We start from the raw sequence: 22,426 nt of genomic DNA, 5'->3' as shown, positions 1-22,426 counted from the left end.
CAGAGGCAGAGAGGCAGAGAGGCAGAGAGGCAGAGAGGCAGAGAGGCAGAGAGGCAGAGAGGCAGAGAGGCAGAGAGGCAGAGAGGCAGAGAGAGAGGCAGAGGCAGAGGCAGACGCAGACGCAGGCAAATTTCTATGAGTTCCAGGCAAACCTGGTCTACAGAGCAAATGACTACATGGTGAAATCCTGTCTCAAAACAAGCAAGCAAGTAAAAACACACACACACACACATATACATACATACATACATACATACATACATACATTCACACACACACACACACACACACACACAAATGTTAACAAATTTCTGTTAACATGTTTAGACTACTCCAGTATCTAGAAAACTGCATAAATATTGGAGCTATATGGTTTCCTTAGAAGTCTTTTATATCAAGAAGCTATAGCAATTAAGCTTCATCTATTTGAGTAGCAATGACACCCCAAATCTAAAGTGTTTAACCTTACTTAAGCTGAACACTAGACTCCAGGCAACTGGGGGACAGTAGAGACTATGTTCTGTTCATTAAGAGATGATGTCAGTAGCTGTGTGGATCATTTTTTCTTTACTTCAAGACCCCTTGCCCTGCTCCAAAGGCAAAGTCCTTCTGTGCTCACATTGCCATTTGTCACTCTTTCACATGATCTATTAACTCTGCTGGAAATGAATAGTTATCCAGCAAACATGAACTCAGACTATAAAAGCAGGGTAGTTGCTGAGGAGATGGTTTAGTAGAGCGCCTGAACAGAAGTACAAGAACCAGAGTTTGATCTCTAGAATCTACACAGATAATCTGGGCACAGTGGTGTATGCTTGTAATCCCAACACTGCAGAATCAGACAGGCAGATGTCTGAGGCTTACAGGCCAGCCAGCCTTAGTGGGCTTTAGGTCAGTAAGAGACTCCATCTCAAATAAAAACAAACAGTAGATAATAATAGAGGACTGACACCCAAAGTTGAACTGTGCCTTCCATATGCATTACACTTATGCACATATATACATACATGTGCATCTGTACACACATGCATTTACACACAAGTATACACAAAAGAAAGGAAGGAGAGAAAAGGGGAGAAGAGGGGAAGAGAGAAGGACAGAAAAACAGAGAGGCAGAGACAGAGAGATAGAGAGGGGTTGGAACAATTTTTTCATAGTTGAAACATTTCATCCTGGTGTGAGGCTTCTTAAGACTTAGGAAGTTCCTAGAGTAAGCTCTTTAAAACTCATGAAATAACTCAGGAGTCTCAGGAAGTTACTGAAAATTACTAGATTCACAAGCCCCCGCCCCAATCATTAGGATTATATAAATATAGGTAGTCAGGGTTACTGAAGAGAGGAGACTCTAATCTGTAGATCTTTCCTGCTCAGAAATTTGAACGTAATCAAAGAGACCTTCTGCTCAGCCACCCAAATCAGGTGGCTCACAGTGTCTTTATGCCACCTTCTCACCTTTATGCACAATCCAGCAAGGTGTTCTAGGAATACGAGGATGAAGATGTTTAGTCAAAAGAAAAAAAAGTAGACTATTTATAGCATAGCTGATGAGGACCACAAAGCTGGACCAAAAGTTTCTCTAAAACAGTGGTTATTCTTTCATTGTGATTGAGGTCACAGGTGAGGTCTTTTAGACTTCCTCTTCTGTGAGGCTTTCTGCACCTGTGTTCACAGGATTCCTTCAACTGTCTTAATGTAAGAGATAGTCTAAAGGTAAAGAGAAAAGACCTATTTTGACTTATGCTTTCAGCAATTCCGTTTCAAAATTGATTAGCTCCACTGCTTTTAGGCCTATGGTTACCCAACACATCCTGCTAGGAGCACAGAGCAAAGGAAAACTGCTCCTTTTGTGGTTTGGAAGGGAAACAGAAACAGGTAGACACAACGTGTCTCCAATGACCAAGATCTCCCACCTCTTAAAGTTCTACTGTCTCATAATAGCAACAAGCTGGAGAGCCATTCTATGTTTAATGCCCCTGATCACTGTAAGATCCCCAGCAAGTACTGAATGTTTAACTTTATCTATAAACATACTGCACCGAACACTTACTTTAGAAATTACTGGAGTTGAGTTTGAATTTTTGTAAATAACTCTTACTACCTTTTGAACAAAAATATTAGAGCCCAGCAATAAAAAGTTTGGTGTATATTTTAATTAAACACACACCAAAAGGGAGCCATGGCATGTTATATCAGTTTGAAACATTAGCTTAGTGCTAATAAGCAAAAGTGTTACATTCATTATCTACCTCATGACTGAGGCAGCTGTGTCGTGTGTGTGTTATGTGTACTAGTTCTAGGCTGACATTAGTCTTTCTACTCCATGACAGACAGACCTGTGACTTCAGACCCATGGACATGCTCTTTGAATACTTGCTGAGACTGGGGATGGGGGGGGGGGTGGACAGTCCTGGTTCTTTGCCTGGTATTTGAATCCTGGATGAATCACCTCTTCTCAGGGTTCCTCTTAGTCTACATTAGCCCCTTCTCAAATGGACTCTGCCAAGCAAAGAATGCTTCTTTCCTGTTGTCACTTTGGGCTGCTGAGAAGGGCGTGGTGGCTTCAGGATCATTAGGCTCAAGCCTTTCTTTTTGTTGCCAAGATATAAATGAAGTCCTTGAGTTGAACAAAGCTGGGATAATGGTATGATTATTGTTTGTTTCTTTGTTTGGTGTTTGCTAGTTAGTTTGTTTTAAATGAAAGCTTTCTTATTTTTTTTAAAGAACATTTAGTTTAAGTATTTAAGTATATGAGTACACTGTAGCTGTCTTCAGACACACCAGTAGAGGGCATCAGATCCCATTACAGACAGTTGTGGTCGCTAGAAATTGAACTCAGGACTATGTGGTTGCTAGGAATTGAACTCACGACTTTTGGAAGAGTAGTCAGTGTTCTTAACTGCTGAACCATCTCTCTAGCCCGCTGCTTGTTTGTTTTTGACATAAAGTCTTTCTGTGCATCCCAGGCTGCCCTAAAATTTACAGTTCTCCTGCCTCAGGTTGACAAATGCTGTAATTGCAGGAAAATGCACCCAAATCTGGCAAAAAAAAGAGCAATCCCCCTCCTTGTACAGCAGGGGTCCCCGACTATGGGAATTGGAAAGCAGAGGCTTATGAGGGGATGTGGAGCTTAATGGTCAGTCAAAGTTCCTCCACGTTGGGCTTCCATACACTCTCAACTCCAATCACTGAAGTGTACTTCCATGGAAGCATGAGGAGAGAAGTGTACAGTAAGACACGAAGCCACTCTACATGGAGAAAACAGTTTTGTTGATAGAGAATTCTCTCTGCTCCCTTGCATGAGGTCTCATGATCTTGGCCATGGAGAAGGAAACATTGTATAACTTTAATGACAATATAAAAAGAGAAAGTGTATGCACTTGTATTTTTTACATTAAAATATTATGTTTGTGTAGATCATGAGCGGGGGCAAAAAACATCAAAATGCTTACAAAGGAAATTGAGAATAGCAGAGGAAAATCCCTGAAGCCTAAAGTCAGAAGACTCACGCTTCAGGCCCAGTTATTGCTCATGAGCAGCAGTGGGCAAAGCGGTGAAGGAAATGCTTTTACATCCTCTTTCATATTACATTAAATGGTGGGCATTTTGTACATGTAAGAAATTAAAAAGTGTCAAGCAAATCTGCTTTAATATATTATTAAAAGTTTATAAAACAGTCATGGCTATATTACAGAAATACAAGTTTATGATTGCTCAGTAAAAGTGACATCCTCAGAAGTCATTTAGACCATGCATAGCCATAAGCATGTGGTGGATAATGGGAAAGAACTTTAATGGTGCAAACCTGGTGTCTTGTAGATGACCCCTAAGGACCTCTTCTGGATCTGAAGTGTCATAAATCTCTATTAATACAAAGAAAGGTGAGTGCCTCTCCTCTCCTCTCCTCTCCTCTCCTCTCTCTTTCTCTCCCTCTTTCCCCCCTCTCCTCCTCCCTCCCTCTCTTTTGAGATAGAGTCTTGCTGTGTAACTCAGGTTAGCCTTGACCTCATAATTTTCCTATATCAACCTCCCACAAAATGTATTTTTATATACTGTTCAGGGAACATTCATCTATAAATAGATGTGCATTCAGATACAGTGGAGAAGGAGCTTGCTCAAGTTCAACAAGAGAATATGTTAAAAATCTATGCTTTCTCTTGCCGGCCCTGGAAGGTTTGACCTGCATTGCTATAGTGGGGATGCAGTTCTGGTCCATGCTCATTTAAGAACCGTCTGCCTTCTATAACAGTCTTGTGTAGTTCAGATCTATCCCCTACCCTTTACTGGATAACCTCGTGGCCTAATCCTGCAAATCAGATGTGTCTTTTCTCTGTGCACAGTGACAGGTCCAGAGGGTAACACAAATCCTGGCTTTTCAAAGACCTCCCTTTCATTTGTGTTCAGCAAAACCAAGAAAGAAAGATGCTCTTGATTATCTTGAGATCATCTGCTGCAGGGTCAATAGCTGCCTCAGGGTAGAAGAAAATTAGAAGAAAAACAAAACAATGAAACCCAAAAGCCATTTGTGATCTCTGGCATGGTGCAAGCTGCCAGCCCTGAAGGCCCCTTCTCAATATTGCCTGGAAGCCAAGCTCCTTCCTAGACACCCTCCTCTGTACCAAGTGCCTGTCGTCAGATGGCTCCAGCTTTTTGGGAATTTTAGCTCAAATTCCCAAGCCCAAATGAAGCTAAGAGAAAAAGTTAATGAAATTTATCAATAATCTCCTAATCAATACAAATATATGGGCACATATTTGAATATGTGTATTGTGCATGTATGTCTATATGCATGCATGCATGTATGTATGCATCTATGTATTATGTGTGCATTCACATATGCATGTATTAAGTATGTATGTATGCATGTATGTAAAACTCTCATAAAATGACTAGTCATTCACCAGCATTTACTTCAAGACATTGACCCTGTGGGTATGTTAGGTTTTTACCATATCTATAGCCATCTTAATTACTTTGCCAGTGAGAAAAGCTAGAATCAGAAAATAATTAATAAATATGGCCTAATGACTAGAAGAGAGGGCACAAAACCTGGATGTGGATTTAGAAGTCATGCAATTACTTCATGGGAAAGAAATTTCAGTCTTACACGTCTAACTAAGCCTACATCAGGACAGTTGGTTTCCAGCCCCAAGCCCTCCCTCCTCCTGTCCAGCTAACAAAGACCCTTTGTCTGGGTATGATTTTCCCACACAAGTCAGGGCAGTGAGCTTGGGAATCTCACAGTTGTGTCAGACGTGGTGGCGAGAACGTGGGTTCGGTGTCAGCACTAAACTTCTCTTATTGCACTCCTGCAGTCACAAAAATGTGGCACGTTATGTCATTATGCAAAATGAGGAACTTCCCTTCCTAATTAAGGCAGTTGAGATTTTGTCTCATTGACAACAAAAATTATCATTGCTGATTTAAAAAAAAAAAACTGTACAGATTTGGCCACAGGCTCTTCAGACACACTGAAATAATGAGTTAGGAAGGAAGAAATGGGCTATTTTACACTTAACCTTTATGAAACAGGTAATGGACTGGGAGAGAGAAAGAGGGCTCCTAAGAAAATAATAATAATTAAAATACCCCAGAAATGATTAGCTGGGAGAGGGCTCGGTGGATAAAATGCTTGTCATATAAATTCTAATCCCTAGAGCCCATCTAAAGCCAAATCTGGGAGCACGTAGCTGAGATTCCAATGTTCAAACATGAGATGGGAGGGAGAGATGGGCCAAGCCCACGGGTCAGTGAGTCTGGCATACTCAGTAGTAATAAGGTCATCAATCCAGAGCTCTGACATGGCCATGCATGAGCAAAAGAGGAAACCCCATCTTAACAAAATACAAAGTAAGAACCAGCATGTTAGAGTGACTCTGACTTCCACACATGCCCTGTAGCAAACGTGTCACACACACACATACTCGTGCATACACACTCACTGTGGACACCACACACACACACACACACACACACATACACACACACATGAAAAGTTCAGGAAATCCCAGAAAGTTTAAAATACTGGAGCAGAGAATACCTCAAACTCTTACCGGATATTCACTGGCTTAAAGAAAACCCTGAAATGATCTGTTTAAAGAAAATTCCATTAAAGTAGTAATTAATATCTCTTCTGATTAAAGGCAGAATCACAGTTACCAAGGAACAAGGAGGCAGCACCTGTTACAGTCATTCATTTGGGGAGAGAACCAGTTGTCTCTCATTTTACTGCTAACTATTCCATTGAGAAAGCAGTGATCACCTCGGGACTCAGGGCCATATATGCTCAGAAGCCTCATTATAGAAAGTGATCAGTCCACAAAAAAACCACTTCACTCCAAATGGACTGGACGAATGACGAGAACCATGGAGGAGCCGAAAACCTGTGCATGCCCACTGGAGCTCACAGTACTCTTCCAGGGTCATCAATCCAGAACTCTGACTTGGCCATGCAGCAGGGCTGCGCTACTCCATCACTGCCTGTCTGAATCTGTTCACTGCAAAATGAAGCTTCCTAAAAAACTAGGACTTGAGTAAAAGATCCATCTAATAATAAGTGGGAGACCAGAGGAGTTTATATTGACGCTTTCCCCTAGGTCTGTTTTGAATTTTCTTGCATTCTGCAAGTTCCAAGAGGTGCAGAGATATCATGAATGTCGAGTTTTGTTCTTGCATCAGTGAGGTGTCTAGGTCTGGGGAAAGTTGATTTTTAATCACTGTTGGTAAAACTGCCTCTGTGGACACCCTTGAGCAGTATGGGTTGAAACCTAAAGAGGACAAGCATCTCTGGCCCAGCAATGGAAGGGATCTGAGGCTTCCCAGACAAACCTTCCTGGGAAATGGAAAGACAAGCTAAGGACAAACAGAGAAAATAATTGTTCAAAATAGAGAAAAAACAAACAAACAAACTGAACAACAGCCTAAATAAATACTCACTAACAAAGTAATGGCTGCAATGATCTGTCAGTGTTCTAGACTCCCAGGCCACATTAGGTAGATATATAAACTATATCTGTAGGACACAGACAGATGCTGTCAAATCATCACGCTCTTCGTCTCTTGCTAAACTTCCAGACTGGAGTTCTCACACCAGTCCCTCTGGTTATGTCTGCATTTGAAGATGAATTTTTTTAAAGGAGTCATTAAGGTAAAATGTGGTCAGAGTGGGCTCTAAGCCAACATTTCTGATGTTCTCGTAAGAAGAAATTAGGACTCAAACATAAGCAGGAGAAAGGTCTGTGAGGACAAGGGGGAAAGACAACCGTCTGCATGGCCGGAAGAGACTCTGAAAAGATGGTGACTGTCCTGAGACCTTGATGTTAGCTCGCTCTGTCCCAGACCTGTGAGCAAAGATGCTCCTGATGTTTAAGGAGCCCAGACTGCCTTGGTTATTCATCATAGTAACTGCAGACAATGAATCCTCACTATCAGATGTCAGAAAACTACTAGGTGTGAACATATAGTCCATATAATCCATGAAAAATCAAGTGGAAGGGCCTACTCTTTGTCATAGATGGAGAGAGATTGGACTTGGGACTGAGATGGTGACTAATGGGGATTTTAGCCTTAAAAGCAAAGGATTGTGAGTATACCAAGATCATTTGTGTAGCAAATTTCAAAAGCCACGCTCAGTCTAGGCATGTAGGTCACTGTCTGAGCTAGCACAAACAAAGCTCTGACTCTTCCTCTGAAATGTCAAAAAAAAAAAATACAAGCAGTCAAGGAGAGGGTAAAAAAGAAGGGAGAGAAAAAACAGCATAGAAAGAAAGAAAGACTACGAGCAATCTTCTTCCATGGCGTTGTCACAAGCACCCATGCAGCACGCTGTACCGGTTGAGTCTAAACCTCTCTGGGGAGTTTACTGGATGCCCAAAACCCTCTGTACACTTTCAAGCTGCATGTCACAGCACCCCCATCTTTGTAAGGTTCATCTCCCTTTTAACAGAATTCCTGAGGTTCTACCCTTCAAGTGGAGCTCCAAGACGACCCACTTTATAAGCATGCTCAAAGTCATTTTTGGTGTAGTTTCTAGAGGGACACCACCATGATCTTATTTATATTGATGACCCTAATGCCTTATGGTGCTGCAGCCAAAAAAAAAAAAAATGTGTCTTTGGTTCCAAAAAGATGAACAACAGGCATGTTCTCTCCACTGGATTATTTTGTCATCAGTGTCTCTCAAAGGCCTAGCGTGTCATCTGTATTTTCACAGACTCTTGCAGTTTAAGAGTCGGTTTGTAATCATGACATAAAGTTTGTCCCTTAAACTATGTAAAGGGGGGGTCAGCCAAGACCCATTTTCTGTAAACTCTAATTAAAATTATTTTATTCAGTTCTGTGCCCACAGAGTTTTCAACTCTTTAAGCCACAGTAAGATCTAACTAGAGCCTCTCATGCCTTCTGGCAGGCCTTACCTTTTCATGGGCTTGGGTGAGCACTCTCTCTCCAGGTTGGAGCAGGTGTGTTTCACATGCATGGCATTGTAGGAAGTGTGGGTATAGTCATTTTCATCGCTGTAGTCAGGGCCAAGTAATGTCCGGGCCCAAGTGCCCATGTCGTAAGGAGGAAGGGTTCCTCCAAATTCAGAGGGCAGAAACTCGGGGTGTATTAGCTGGTGAAGACTGTTTAGATTGTTTCCATGTAGGAAAATCTGGAAAGGAAAAAAATAACCAACACAAAAATTTAAAACATGACCAACTGTTTAATCTATTACACAATTTAGCAAAGACAAATTGGAAATGCCTCTGGTGGCCATGGTGTTCAAAGAGGCAATTATGTTGTGCCCACGGCTTAGTCATTATAAAAGGATATTTTATTGCTTAGAAAATGGGCTGCATTGATAGTCATTTTTTTAGAAATCAAATTTAAGAATAGATTTGACTTTGTTTGCCCACCATGCAGATTTGCACGTACAGTCATCTCCTACTTATTCCTACTAAGAATGGAACAGGGATACCAATTGCTTCAAAATTGTTTTGAGTACCCCCTCATCTCTCTGAGAACTCTGGTCCCCATAACCTCTCTAGTTACAACCATCTTCTCAGGCCCAACCAAGAACAACCTCTCACTGAAAAGATTCTGAGTCTTTGTCCATTCTGCTTCTCCTGCCTAACTCAGTCCCAGACTTTGCCCTTGCTGACTCTGCATGCTGTCCCTACTGTGAACTCTATACCTGATGCTTCTAGGTCTGTCCCAACTCATTCCGTTGGGTCTTCGGGAGAGTGAGATGATGCTGATATTTTACCCCCTAGTTACAGGATGGTGTGAGTGTATTAGGTAGATGCTCAATTAGTTCCTTCTCAGTGTAGAACCATGACCTGAGGATGTGTTGTAGGAAGTCCTTTGTAGCAGTTTTCCCTTCTCACCTACACAGAGCACTGATATCCAAGCAACTTTGTGTTTTCTGAGCACACAGTGTAGAATGATGCAAAGTGGCCAAAATGAGAAGGGGAAAAGCTTCACTTTTCTGCTATTTTTAGATAAATCCACAAACCATATGTAATAAGTAGATAATTGTCACGGACTACAATTTAGAAACTGACCTTGAGAGTTGATTTAAACTACATCTATAATAATGTCAGTTATTATACACATTGCAGGCGTAAAATAATTACATGCAATGCATAAGTTACACACAATTAACTATATGGAGTAAGTAAGTGGTACTCAAGTGGAACACCATCAATTACGCCTGGACATGCATGCCACAGCTGGCAATGATGAAATGTAAATATGAGTTTTAAAGTATCCATATTTGGATGTCAGCAACAAACTCCCACACTTTCTCCTGTGTTCACTGAGCCTGTACTGTAAACACCACCATAAAGATAGAAGTGGGAAGAAGGTAAGTGTGGAGCTTTTCTGGGCATTTCAGTGCCTGGGAAAGCAATGTGCACTTTTGACATTGCTATTGGACATGGCTGAAAGTTAATATAAAAAAAGATTTGTTGTGAATCAGCTAAGATCTTCTGGCTTCTATGAAACACACTCTAGAGTGGCTGCTGGAGTATCAGAAGCACACCAAGTCTTGCTCTGGTCTCTACTCTAAGCATCTATAATCACACAGCCCACAGAATCAGGCCTTAAAGGACAGGATGTGCTGCTGAAGTTGACTCTGTTCTGGGAACCCTCCTGATCCTGTAGTCCATTGGAGAGGAACACAGATGTAGAAGGCTGGACCCACTTGCCCTGGATTAGGAGCTCCAGAACCTCCCTGCTCTGTTTCATTGACTGTGTCTACTGTGGGAGGAATTCCCACCATCCCCTACTAGGTAGAAAATGCAAGCTCTGGGAAGTCTGAAGCCTTGTTGCAAACAATGTTGGGCATGTGGTTCCTGGTACTGTCCTGAGTAGACTATAGAATGTCTTGTAAGTCCCCTGCTTCTTGGTGCTGGCGATGTCCAGTTCTAAGTTCTGTCCTTGTTTGGGAACAGGAGCTTGTCCTTCTCCAATAGTCCATGATAATGTCCTCTAAAAACCAAGGTGTGTTCAAGGCTTAAGAATTAAGAATCCTCACCCCCTGGCAATGGGCAAAGGGATACCTTATTAGTGGTATTCTTATATCATACAGGGAGAGAGCCGAACACAGTCCCTTGTTCATCCTAGTTTGTTGCCTATTTTGGGAGCCAAAGCTATTTTATGCCTAGGACTCATAAAAACCAAACCATGGCAATCAAATCCAGGCAGCATAACATGAAGGAAGGAAGACAGACAGAGAACTGCACACTGCCATGCCATCTACAGACCTGCCCTCCAGTGCATGGCACTGATGGGCTATAAACTCCTGCTTGCTGACATGCCAGGCATCGTGGATGGAGGATGTCACCAGGGGCTTGCCTGCCATGTGGCCAGCATGCAGCTAGAGCCACCAAAGTGTGCAAGTATGTCATGGTCAGATGGGAGAGACAGAGAAGCTTGAGCGTTATAGAGAGAGATGGAACTGGAGACTCCAGGGTGGGGAGGAGTAGCCTGTTGTGAGTGGCGAGCCCTGCCACCTGGGATCATGCTGAGGTCACTGCCCAAGCTATGGCTGAGGGTGATGTCTGAGTCTGTGGCTAGGCTATGCAATGGCAGTAGTTGGTGTAGACATCTGGGGCTTATATTACCACAGAGAACTTGAGAATGTCACTGGTCAGGACAGCTGCTGAGGACTAGCTGGATGTCCAGGAGCTTTGCAGAACTGACACTGTCCCACATTGGATGCAGTGCTCACTGCTAGCAGCACCCAGAAGGAAGGTGGAGCTGGCCCTAATGGCAGGGGTATGGTTTTGGGTGTGGGTGAGTTATCCCTGAAGGCACAAGTATAGTAGAGCTGACTGTGCCATTTATCTGCCACTGGGTAGCATAGGCACACAGGTGACATATCCCCACCCCCTGTGCCTCACCACCTCTGGCAGCTGGGAAAGCTGGCTACAGGATGAGCTCTGGAGAGATAGCCCTGCTATAACACTTGGGAGAGCAGGCCCCGAACCTCCCCTGGACAGCACAGCAGAGCTGACCCTGGTGGTAGGGACACAGGTGAGCCAGTCCTGAGTGAGGACTGGGGTGGCACCTGGCTCTGCTGTTCCTCTGCTCAGAGGTGGTGGTAGTGGTGTGTGTGTGTGTGTGTGTGTGTGTGTGTGTGTGTGTGTTTCACCCCTCATCATTTGCAGCAGTCCAGAGAGCTGGCCCTGGGGTCATGAGAGCAGATAGTCTGCCCCTGTCCCTCATCAGATGTAGCACACAGTAGAGCTGCCCCTGGTGAAGATGGCACAGGTGAGCCAGCCTTCAAGGTAAGAGCTGGAAAGATCTGGCCCCATCACTTGATTTTCATAAAGTGGCATGGGTGTGGGGGTGATGCTTTACTCCTCCTGCCCCTTGCCACCTGTGATAATCAGAAGATCTGGATCCAAGGGAATGAGAGCAAGAGAGCTGACCCTGCCTCCTGCTGATGGTAGCATTGGGTGGTCTAGCCAGAGCTGTGCAGCTCTGCTATCACCCAGGCCCAGGTCCGGGTCTCAGAGATGGTTCATCCCAAATCCTCTATGAATGCTTGGGACTCGTGACAGGGCCAGTCCTGCTGATTCAAAGCTGCAGGATCTCCATGACACAGGGCAACGACAGGAAAACTGGAAGGAGTCCCAATAAGGATCCAATTGATGGCATCACAGAAGCCAGAGCTCTTGAACCAGAATAATGACTCATTGCAATGAGCATTTGCAAATGAAGAGTGGACAGAGGGGTAGACTGCAGGGCGCACTGTGACACGCTATAGCTTCCACCATGGGTGTTTTCTATGCTTCTTGGTTTTGCTGTTGTTTGATTGATTGATTGTGTGTGTGTGTCCATACAATTACATATCATCAGTCACATAACTATAGATATGATTGGGGTAATCATGTTGCTATGTATTCAGATATTAAATGGATGCACTGTGATCCTTAAACACATACAATGTTCACTTGTCAAGTATGTTTTAATAAAGCTGGTGGGGAAGAACGGTAAAGGGTAAAGAGCAGTAAAAGCCATCAAGTGTCTGGCATTGTGAATGGCACGAATGGCATTGTGAAGATGTTTTTATGCTGTCTCATTAAATTGCTCCAAAGAGTCTGTGGTATAGGGGTGAGTTTTCGCACGTAACAAACAAAAACAGTCAGATTCAGAGAGCTAATGGGCACATATTTCTCAGCTGTAGAGCATGCCATGCTATCCCTGCTCTGATGAAAGACGCTGGCTTCTCAAATGCTGACTAATGTCATTATTATATCAAGCTTTATTTTTAAGATTTTTGCATTCAACAAACAATGTTTTCAACCTTACAGATGATGGATCTGACAATTACCATGGTCTATGAGAGGAAAAAAAAAAGCATAAAGAACCAGTTTTCATGGTGCTGATACAGGGCGAAATGCTAACTGCTGACATAGTCCATGAAGAAGAAGTAGCAACTAGGTGAATGCTTATAATCCCAGAACTCCAGACACAGAGATAGGAGGACTAAGAATCCAAGCGTAGGCGATAGAGAGATGGCTGAGCACAAAAGAGGACTTGATGCTACTGCAGAAGACCCAGGTTCTACTGCCAGTACCCACATAGTAGCTCATAATTGTCTGTAACTCAGGTCTCATGGTATCTAATTCCTCTCTGGGTCATCATGTTCACTGTATGCTCGTGGCACATATCCATACATACATTCAGGCAAATCAATGATATACATAAAATAAAAATAAATAAATCTTTAAAAAAGAATTTGGGGCTAGTCTGCATTACATAATAAGATCTTCCCTCACCCTCCCCAAACAAACAAACAAACATATCCCACATAAAAAGCAAATCAAATAGGAGCAGGAAGTGGCTTCATAAACTATTTATATAGGCATTTATAGCAAAATTGGTATCTGGTATTTGTGTGCCTTCAAAGTTTCTTTTGGTTTGTCTGGTGCTCTGAAGAGAACCCATTCTACAGAATTATTGATTAAATACAAGTTATTTGCAAACTCCTGCTAAAGTACAAATGTTCAAAAGTTGCAAAACCATGGTAAAAGTTGCAAAACCATGGTAAAAGCAGGGGCTAAAAAGTGCACACACAGAACAGCACTGTAATTGTCACAGACACTCCGGGGACCCTCTCTCCCCCACTTAGAAGTGAAAAGACACTTCTTTTTCATTACCCGTTTTCTTGTCTTGTCTTTAAGGAATGGCTTGATGAGTGTGTACAGGGCGTGGATGTACCAGGGCTGGTTGACAAAATGGACGCCTCCAAAGCGAGCAGGAAAGCTGTCCTAGGAAAGAAATACAAAGCGTGAGAGAGCACATCAGTTACTGACTGACACTCTGGGTGACAGCCGCACCCAAGGGTCCTCTAGCAGAAGTCCCACTTCCAGGGAAAGAAAGGGCTCGGATGCCCAGCTCTTCGCCTGGTTACCTTCTCCTGCCTTCCTCTCTCATTCCTCCTCCTCCTCCACAGCCTAATGTGCGCAGTGGCCAGGCTAGTCTTCCCAAAGGGCAGTGACTGACTTATCGAGGTGCACAGAAGTACGTGGAACCCAGACCATTAGAAGTCAGAATTTTTCATGGCATTGTATAACCACGCTTCAATTCCTGATGGTTCTGAGTCCAGCTCTCAGTTTCTGCTCTCCCTCCATTTTCTCTCAATAATATTGTACCAATTTGACAATAGCCCAGAACTTGAACTTGCCAGGTAAGTTTCACAAAGAAAGGGCTGCACAAGGACCCCAAAGAATCTAAGATGAGGTTCTCTCAGAGACCCTGGTCTGGCAACCTGGGCTGTTGGTCACTTTCTGGAGCTACCTGTCCACTCCACCCTGGATGCAACCCCTCAGGAAAAGATAATGTTGTGTGAGGGCTGGTTGACCACCCTGACAGATCAAGAGCCCCTTCCTCTGCAGAGTTCGCAAATATCAGGCTGAAAAGGCATTTTTAAAACGGCTCTTAGTTTGGAATCCAGGCCAGAGCAGGAGCCTGTGACTCCTAAGCTAGTACGTCCCACGGGGAGGGATCTTGGCGAAGAAGTCTTGAAGTGTGGTTTCAGCAGATTGGATTTGTCTCGTCTGATGGGATTTAAAAGGGGAAACACCTAAGTGCTATTTGTGCTGCCATGCTTGCTGTCAGTGAGGTTTATTGCAACAAACATCTTGTAAAATGTTAGCAAGAGAAGAAGGGCAGCTAAGCACTCTCCGTGGGTGTATGAAATGCCTCGCCTGGCTCACTTTTAGTATAATAACAAACAAAGAGGGCTATTAACTTTCCCCAGAATGCTCCGTGTCTTCAGGATGCCTCTGCATCTGCCACAAGGTGACCTAGATTCAATGAAAGTATATGGAACTGAACTTAAAGGCTGACATTTGAAAATCTTAAAAATAACTTTTACTTCTACCTAGACATTTTACAAAATAGGAAATAATGAAATATTTTGAGGGCTAAACTAGAGAAGTTCAGTTTATTTATTCACTTTCTTTAATCGGGATTTGTAAAATCCCAATGGAACCACCACTGAATAAAGGGATTGGATAAGTATTTGCCATGAGTGATTTTCTCCAAACATGGCATGGCTGTTGCCCTCTTGAATTCTCCACAGATGTGATTAACAAAGGAGATCTCGTGTAGATTCATTTTTCTCCTGTGAAGTAGAGTGAGAGGGGCATAGGAAACTGTACTACAGGGAGGCCTGGCTGCCACTCAGTGCTCAGTAAGGCTCAGTGAGGGTAGTTCCCTTCACTATAGAACAGCCAATCTTCTCTCCTGCATGTGTGAGCATGTTCTCACGCACACTCGTCAAGCTAGACTTGGGTAAGATTGTTTCTTGGAAATGTCTGGGGAGAATGGACGCTTGTCTCACAGGAAGTTCATGAACAGTGGTTGGTGGTCTTACTCCACTTACTTTGATTTCAGAAAGATCCAAGCTGTGAATAAGGTGTGTGTGTGTGTGTGTGTGTGTGTGTGTGTGTGTGTGTGTGTGTGTGTGAATTGGGGTTTTGCTTGTACTAAGCTTTGAACACAGGGCCTTGCTCAGGCTAGGCAAACTCTATGTGAACAAGCTACTCCCTCGCCAATGCTGTCCTTTTATGTCTAGTCCAAGGGCTAGCAATGTTTTTGGTTCCTGAAAAACAAGAAACTGTCCCTCCAAGCTCTTCCTTTCTAAGAAGGGCTACACCTCAGGTTCCTTCTTTATGGTCCTTTTGATCTCCTCTTCAGAGACATAGCTTACATGATGAATGTGAGTTGAGAGGTGATAGAAAAAGAACGAGAATAGAGCATTTATTTATAAAAACCAAACTTTACTCTGTGAGTGTGTGTGTGTGTGTTTTACTGTAACTAATAAGAATATTTATATTTCTTCTGGTAGTCTTTTGCATTCTATATTTTTAAGTTACTAAATTGGAAGAAAATGCTAAAATGTACTTGAGAGACAGTAGGAAAATCATAATGACAATATTAACTTTTCAAAATACCTGGAGACATTTAGTTTTTGCCTACAAAACCTCAATCATCAAAGACATCAAAAAACGGCCTCTGTCTATACCAAGGGAGGTTGAAAAGAAGCGTTCTCTCTCAGCTACTGTAAGTGCTAATGTGACTCAGAGTCATGTATGTGCCTGCGAGACGGTGCAGGCTTTTACTGCCCTCACACAAACCAGCTAGTGAAAACATGCAAACATAACCACACGGACCCAAGCCTTGAAATTTTTGAGCTTGGGTTCAAGTAGAAACGGCCATTTTTCTTCAGGTCCCTCCCATAACGTGTAAATAGGAGGTCTTCCTGTTTGGTGAATGCCATATACAAATGTTCTCAGTAGAGACTGGCTGTGCATTATCTGTAGGGTGAGGCACAGAAAGAGAATGTTAAAATGAAGACACCCATTGCTGCAGTTTGAATCTGAAATGTGTTCCATGGTCTCATGTTTTGACCCCCGATTCTCTCAGGTCACAGGGATGTTTTGGAGGGTTGTGGAATTGTGAATAGAATATTAGGGGAGGGCCTTAGAAGAATACAGACCAGCCTCACTTCTGCTTTGGAAGATGATATCTAAATCTGTCAATCTTTGGCTACCACGCTCCAACCTGATCCAACCCCTAAGCCTTGAGTGTTTTCTCTGAACCTGTTAGTGAAATGAATTCCTCCTTCCATGATGTTCTGGCAGGATTTCTGTCGCAACACTGTAATGACGAGGAAATGACAAATATGACGCTTTCAGTTAGCCCCTGCCTGTGTGGCCCTCTTGGCTGATCACATTAGCCAACTGTACACTTAGGCATCTCCCACAATCCTCAGGGATTTTTGTGGAGGTGCATGCCTAGAACAGATCTCAAGTGGGTTAGCCTTGGTTCAATTAGTCCATTCATTGCCTATCATCATTTAGCATGTACTTCTGTGTGTCCATTATATCAAACACTGGGCTGCATTATGTAAACTGTCCTTGCCTTAAAAGTGAGTTGCCAAAGTCTGTTTGCCTCCTATAACTTCAGTATTACCTGTTTCCCTTACCACGTTAGCAAAGGCAGCCTAAACTGTCAGCCTAGTGAAGCTAAAACTAAATAAGAAGCATTTGGGCATGGGGCATGCTGTAAAATTCCCGGAGATTCAGAACCTTCATTGCCATGGTCAGCAACTCCATCACCAATGCCTAGGATGTAGATGATGATAATCTCTATGGAGACCATCTGGAGAGTCAGGTCTTCCCCCAAACTTGCATCAAACATGATGGCTCCTTTTCATTCCCCACTGGGAACTTCTATTTATATATTTATAAAATATTCCACCCAACAGGAGAATACATTTTCTTTACACATTTGCATGGGGAATACACCAAGAGAGAGCAACTCAGGCCAGAAAAAAAAATCTAAACTAAAGTTAAATAAATGTAGTCACAAAGCCATATTCAAAACTGAAAAGGGACTCAAACCAACAAAACAAAACAAAAACAAGAACAATAACAAAAAAAAAAAACAGAAAAATCTCAAAGAATTGGAAGAAAACCACAAGATTCTAAACAATGTATACAAGGATCAAAGGATGTCTCAGGGGAAAAAAAAATAAAAATATGTGTCACTGAATGAAAATGAAAACACAGCCCATCAAAATACACAGGATACAGCTAGCCTACTGCTCATGGAGAGATCTGCCAAACTGAACGTGTGTTGAACAAAAGAAGAGGGGCTTCAAATCAATAATGTGAAGCCTACTGGAGTTTGGAGACGAAAACAAAGCCACAGCCAGGAAAGGAAACAACAAAAACAAGAACAGAAATCAATGGTGTTTAAAATGGAAAAATGGCCAAGAAAATCAATGAAACCAGGACTTGGTTCACTGAGAAGGTATATAAAACTATTCAGCCTTTTATCAAGACTGACAAAGAGGGATATAACAAAATACCAATGTCAGCAACAAAACTGTGTCTGTCGCACAGCTTCAAAAGGAGAGTCAGGGGACAGAAATACAGTCCCACATGGGGATGTGGCAACTTAGAGGACAGGAATCACTCTTGAATTTCCAAGTTGCCACAGCTCATCAGGAAACAGGTAATTCGAATAGCCCTCCAATTACTAAGGAAATTAAAATTGTCAAAAAATATTCTTTAGGCATATGTGGTCTCATGTTTTTAAAAATCCAATTCCATATGTTTTCTTTCAGAAAATAAAAGGGACATCCCAATTCACTCATGAATATGTCAAGATTACACAAGAATGACGCTAACAAATCAAACCACCATCCACTATTTAAACTATTCATCCTGAGTGCAAATGAAAAATTCTTCATAGTACATTGGTAAGTGGGACTTAGCAATTTATGCAAAGAACTACATACATTATGACTAAATAGGATTTACTCTACCCTACAAGTCTGGCACAATTTCAAACTCAGTCATAATTTTACTAACATCTTCTAGCTTTTATATCTGGTACTTTGGCGTATGGGGTCTTCCTGTCCAGAGAGGGGATGTTGCAGTTAAGAGAAGGCAAATGAGGAACTTGGGAGCTGTCTTCTCACAGGTGGATGGGTCACCCCATCTCGACCACATGTCGACTGACCTCTTTCTCAGGCCCTTCAACTCTGCTGCTGGTCTTTGCACATAGCAGTCCAGGTTCAGAACCAAGTCTGCTGGACTGGTGAAGCCCCCACACCGGGGAGTCCTTGAAACTATTCTAACTAACTAATCTTAAGCCACTTTAGGCTCCTTTCTCTTCCTTAATCATTCTTTACTATGAAAAACGCATCCTGTGTCTAAGCCTTCTGTCATTTTTAGAAAACAAAAGTGTCTATATTCAAGAGGTAGGACCAGATAAAGAAACTAGACTTGACTAGTAGACTTAACTCAAAATCATGATCCATACAACATCGGAAACAGAGGACTAGTATATAGAATACACACACACTCACACACACACACACACACATACACACTCACTGAAACACATTAGTACTAGAAAAACACAAATATATAACCCAATAAGTACATGTATAAAAGACTTGAAGGAACACTCTACTAAAGAAAACATACAGATGTCAAATAAGCACAAGAGACATGTTCTACACCATTAATCATGAGCAAACTGCACCAGAGCACCACAGTCCAAACCTGTCAGAATGGAGTTAAAACTAATGACCACTTTGGGGGCTAACAAGCTGTCCCAATGATGAGACAGCTTGCTGCACAAGCATAAGAACTCATGTTCAAGTGAGCGGCACCCACATAAAATGTCACATAGAGCTGTACATGATCCTGTAAACTTGGTAGTGTGGAGGGCAGAGACAGGAGAATTGCTGATGTTACTGGCCTGTGGTTCTACTCAAAGAGCTTCAGATTCAGGGAGAGACCCTGCCTCAAGGAATAACATAGACTGTGACAGAACAAGGCATTTAATATCTTCTTCTAGCCTTTTCATGTAGGCAAGTAGTCATTCACAGATGTGTACATATATGCACACATATATCATACATACAGCAAACCACCAATACATGTAAATTATATATATATATATATATATATATATATATATATATATATATATCCAATTCTCAATGCTGATAAAGATCAAGAGGTATGAATTTAGTCATTTATTAATAGGGAATAGAAAAATTTGCCAATTTTCAGAATCACTTGTTATATCACCAACCAAATATTTTATAATAATTTAGTCCAGAGAAACTAAGACTTATTTCCACAAAAAAGCCTGATATGTGCCTAGAAGCCTTATTTGTGGTAGTCAGAGTGAACACAACCAACACAAATAAGTGACTCAACTATTGTGTCCGTACCATGGGACACCAATCACCAACAAAAGGTAAAATTAGTACTATATGCAATAACCCAAGTTGCTCAGGTGTGTGTGTGTGTGTGTGTGTGTGTGTGTGTGTGTGTGTGTGTGTGTGTGTTAAACATGGTGGTGTACATCTTTAATCCAAGCATTTAGGAGGCAATATATGTAGGCAACATATGTGAGTTCAAGGCCAGCTTAGTCTGCACAGTGTTCGCCTGAGTTATATAGTGAAACTCTTGTCTCAAAAAAAATTCTCTGAAGTTATATACTGCAGGATTCTATTTTTGTGGTATTATTGAAATGTAAAACTTAAGAGGTGGATAGAGGGCTAGGGGTAGTAGTGGCTTGGAAAAGGGAACTTGAATAGTCCTTATGGTAATGGGATGCCCTAATAATTTTAACTACAAAAGAAAGATGGTTGTTTCTGCCTGCATAGAATATTAACAATGAACAAAGTCCAAGTAAAGCCCTGATTCCAGGGTCTTGTATTTTCCCTGGGCATCATAGATGGAGTTCAGTGGTCCTTGCCCTCTCTTAGTGTGCCCACCATTTTTAATGGTCACACTGGCCACACTTTACTTCCACACTGGCATCGTTGTTCAAATGTCACTTAGCTGCCTTGCTGTGTGTTTGATCAAAATTTAGGGGCACCACAGTATAGGCCAAAGCATTTCGTTTCTCTTTCACCGATGATCAAATATTGTTGTTCCTTATGGCTGTGAGTTACCTTTGCTGGTGGACAGTGTAGCACTTACAGGAGCTGTTAGTAAGATTTGTAAGGCCTGTAGGCTAAGGTACTTTACAACATGATTCAGAAACACATCTAAGCCCCAGAATCACTCAGCCTTGGGAAGCCTAGGGAGCTACACTCTCTAGCTCTCAGCTGCCTGAGTCTCTTCCTCATGCTTTCATAGCAAAACTATTAACAGGACTACTAAAATTCAGAAAACTGACAACTCACCTCATTGCTTAAGATGCCACTAGAATATAAATGTAAAACAGAGAGGGACCCCACTGAAGTCCTCTGACTACGGTCTCCTTCCTTTTGTAGAAATCAGGCCCAAGTGTCTTCTGGGCCTGATCTTCATTCATGTGGTTGCACATATGGAGTTCTACAGGCACAGCAAGGACACAGCCTGCACTTAGATTTCATTTATTCCCCTCATGCATGCCCTACCAATGACATCTATTTCTCACTTGAAAGCAGGAGGAGAAAAACCTCTTTAGCAATGTAAATTGGCTTCATTGATGCAACGGAGCCTGTAGATATGCCATATTGCATGATGATGGATTTCTATCATGCCACATAGCAATCATTAGTGTAGAAATAACTATGCATGTGCTTGCAAAGAAACGAAGAACTCATGCAAAACCTGTGCATGAGAGTAATCTGCATATCACTAGTCAGTGTGAGAGAGCAGACAACCTGCTCAGCAGGAAGAATGCGGGCAATGATGTATCTGACCACAAAGTGTGGCTGGTCTCAGGTTCTTCTGGGGGGCAGTGCTAACCTCCAAGTAGCTCTATCAACTCAGTGTTGTCTTGGATTCCAAGGGGAAAAGGCTATTTCTGTATACTGAGATCAGTATGTGTTACAGGTAGTTTCTTCTACGTCTGAATAAAAAATGTCTCTCCCAATGAGCAAAACTTCCCTCTGCCAAACAAGTTAGGCCAGCTGATGAAGTTTAGGTTACAACTTAACATACCTGGACCTTCATTTTTCAATTGCTTGTGGATCTCCAGTTTAGGAAGAAATGTTAAAGTCCCTTACAAAGGCAAAGGTAGAAGGTTCAGGGTATACCACAGACATCCCTTTAGTAAGACCAACACTGTCCAGGAAGAACCAGAAGTGACAGTGCCTTCTGTGAAGGGAAGATATGGCCTTGGGCTCAGAGGCCATGCTTTTCAGGTGCTCTCCGGTGAGGAGAATTTAAACAGTCAATAACTAAACATAAAGATAGGAGGATGTTCATGTCCTGCTATAGCCAAATTAAAAAAAAAAAAGTGCCTTATATAAATGACCCAGCCAGGCCAGGCATGGTGGTGCACACCTACAATCCTAGCATTTACGAGACAAAAGCAGGAGGATTACATGGTCAGCCTGAGCTATAGAGAAAAAGTTGGAATCCAAAATTTGAAATATTCTGATTGCAGTAACATGAAATTTCAAAGTTATTTTGATTTGCATTTTAATTGTTAAACATGATAAGCATTTTAAATATATTTGATTGCAGTCAGTTCTGATACTTCTATTAGCTAGATTTCCATTACACATTAACTATGAGATCCATAGCCAATTTCTAAATGGCCCATTTGTTTTCTTGAATCTCTCTTAAGTTCTTTATGCATAATGGATATTAATTATGTTGGATGTATAGCTGTTAAAGGTCCTCTTTCATATAACAAATGGGTTTCCTTCTAGCTTCACTATTTCCCAGGCTGAACAGATGCTTTTTAGTTTTGTGAGGTCCCAGTTGTCAGTTGCTGGCCTTTATTCCTACACAAATGGAATCTTGTTCCGAAGGTCCTTTTCTGCACCTTTATCTTGTAGGGTAATGACTGCTTTCTTTCTTTCTTTCTTTCTTTCTTTCTTTCTTTCTTTCTTTCTTTCTTTCTTTCTTTCTTTTTTTTTTTTTTTTTTTTTTTTTTTTTTGAAAAGGGTTTTTTTTTG

At 42.0% G+C, this 22,426-nt stretch overlaps 1 protein-coding gene, 1 long non-coding RNA gene and 1 other non-coding gene across 4 annotated transcripts in view; 2 read left to right on the top strand and 1 right to left on the bottom strand.

The window, feature by feature from the left end:
- Window positions 1–18,247, top strand: part of LOC110293481 — a 25,269-nt gene extending 7,022 nt beyond the window's left edge. Inside the window, exons 2-3 of the long non-coding RNA XR_002377800.2 lie at window positions 3,817–3,878; window positions 18,128–18,247. This is a non-coding gene — a long non-coding RNA (uncharacterized LOC110293481). The remainder of the gene's footprint in view (window positions 1–3,816; window positions 3,879–18,127) is intronic.
- Clvs1 (clavesin 1) overlaps window positions 1–22,426 on the bottom strand; it is a 179,253-nt gene that overhangs the window by 11,518 nt on the left and 145,309 nt on the right. For both annotated transcript variants that reach the window (XM_029476174.1, XM_021161296.2), the window contains exons 4-5: window positions 13,647–13,757; window positions 8,412–8,647 (exon numbers count right to left, since the gene is read on the bottom strand). In XM_029476174.1, the coding sequence (XP_029332034.1) occupies window positions 8,412–8,647; window positions 13,647–13,757 (347 nt within the window). The remainder of the gene's footprint in view (window positions 1–8,411; window positions 8,648–13,646; window positions 13,758–22,426) is intronic.
- LOC115030978 lies at window positions 10,512–10,652 on the top strand. The gene has a single exon (XR_003836571.1). It is a non-coding gene; the product is annotated as a small nucleolar RNA SNORA48 (small nucleolar RNA).

This window comes from Mus caroli, chromosome 4 (assembly GCF_900094665.2).
Source record: "Mus caroli chromosome 4, CAROLI_EIJ_v1.1, whole genome shotgun sequence".
NCBI lineage: Eukaryota > Metazoa > Chordata > Mammalia > Rodentia > Muridae > Mus > Mus caroli.
This window is presented reverse-complemented; position numbering and strand designations above follow the sequence as displayed.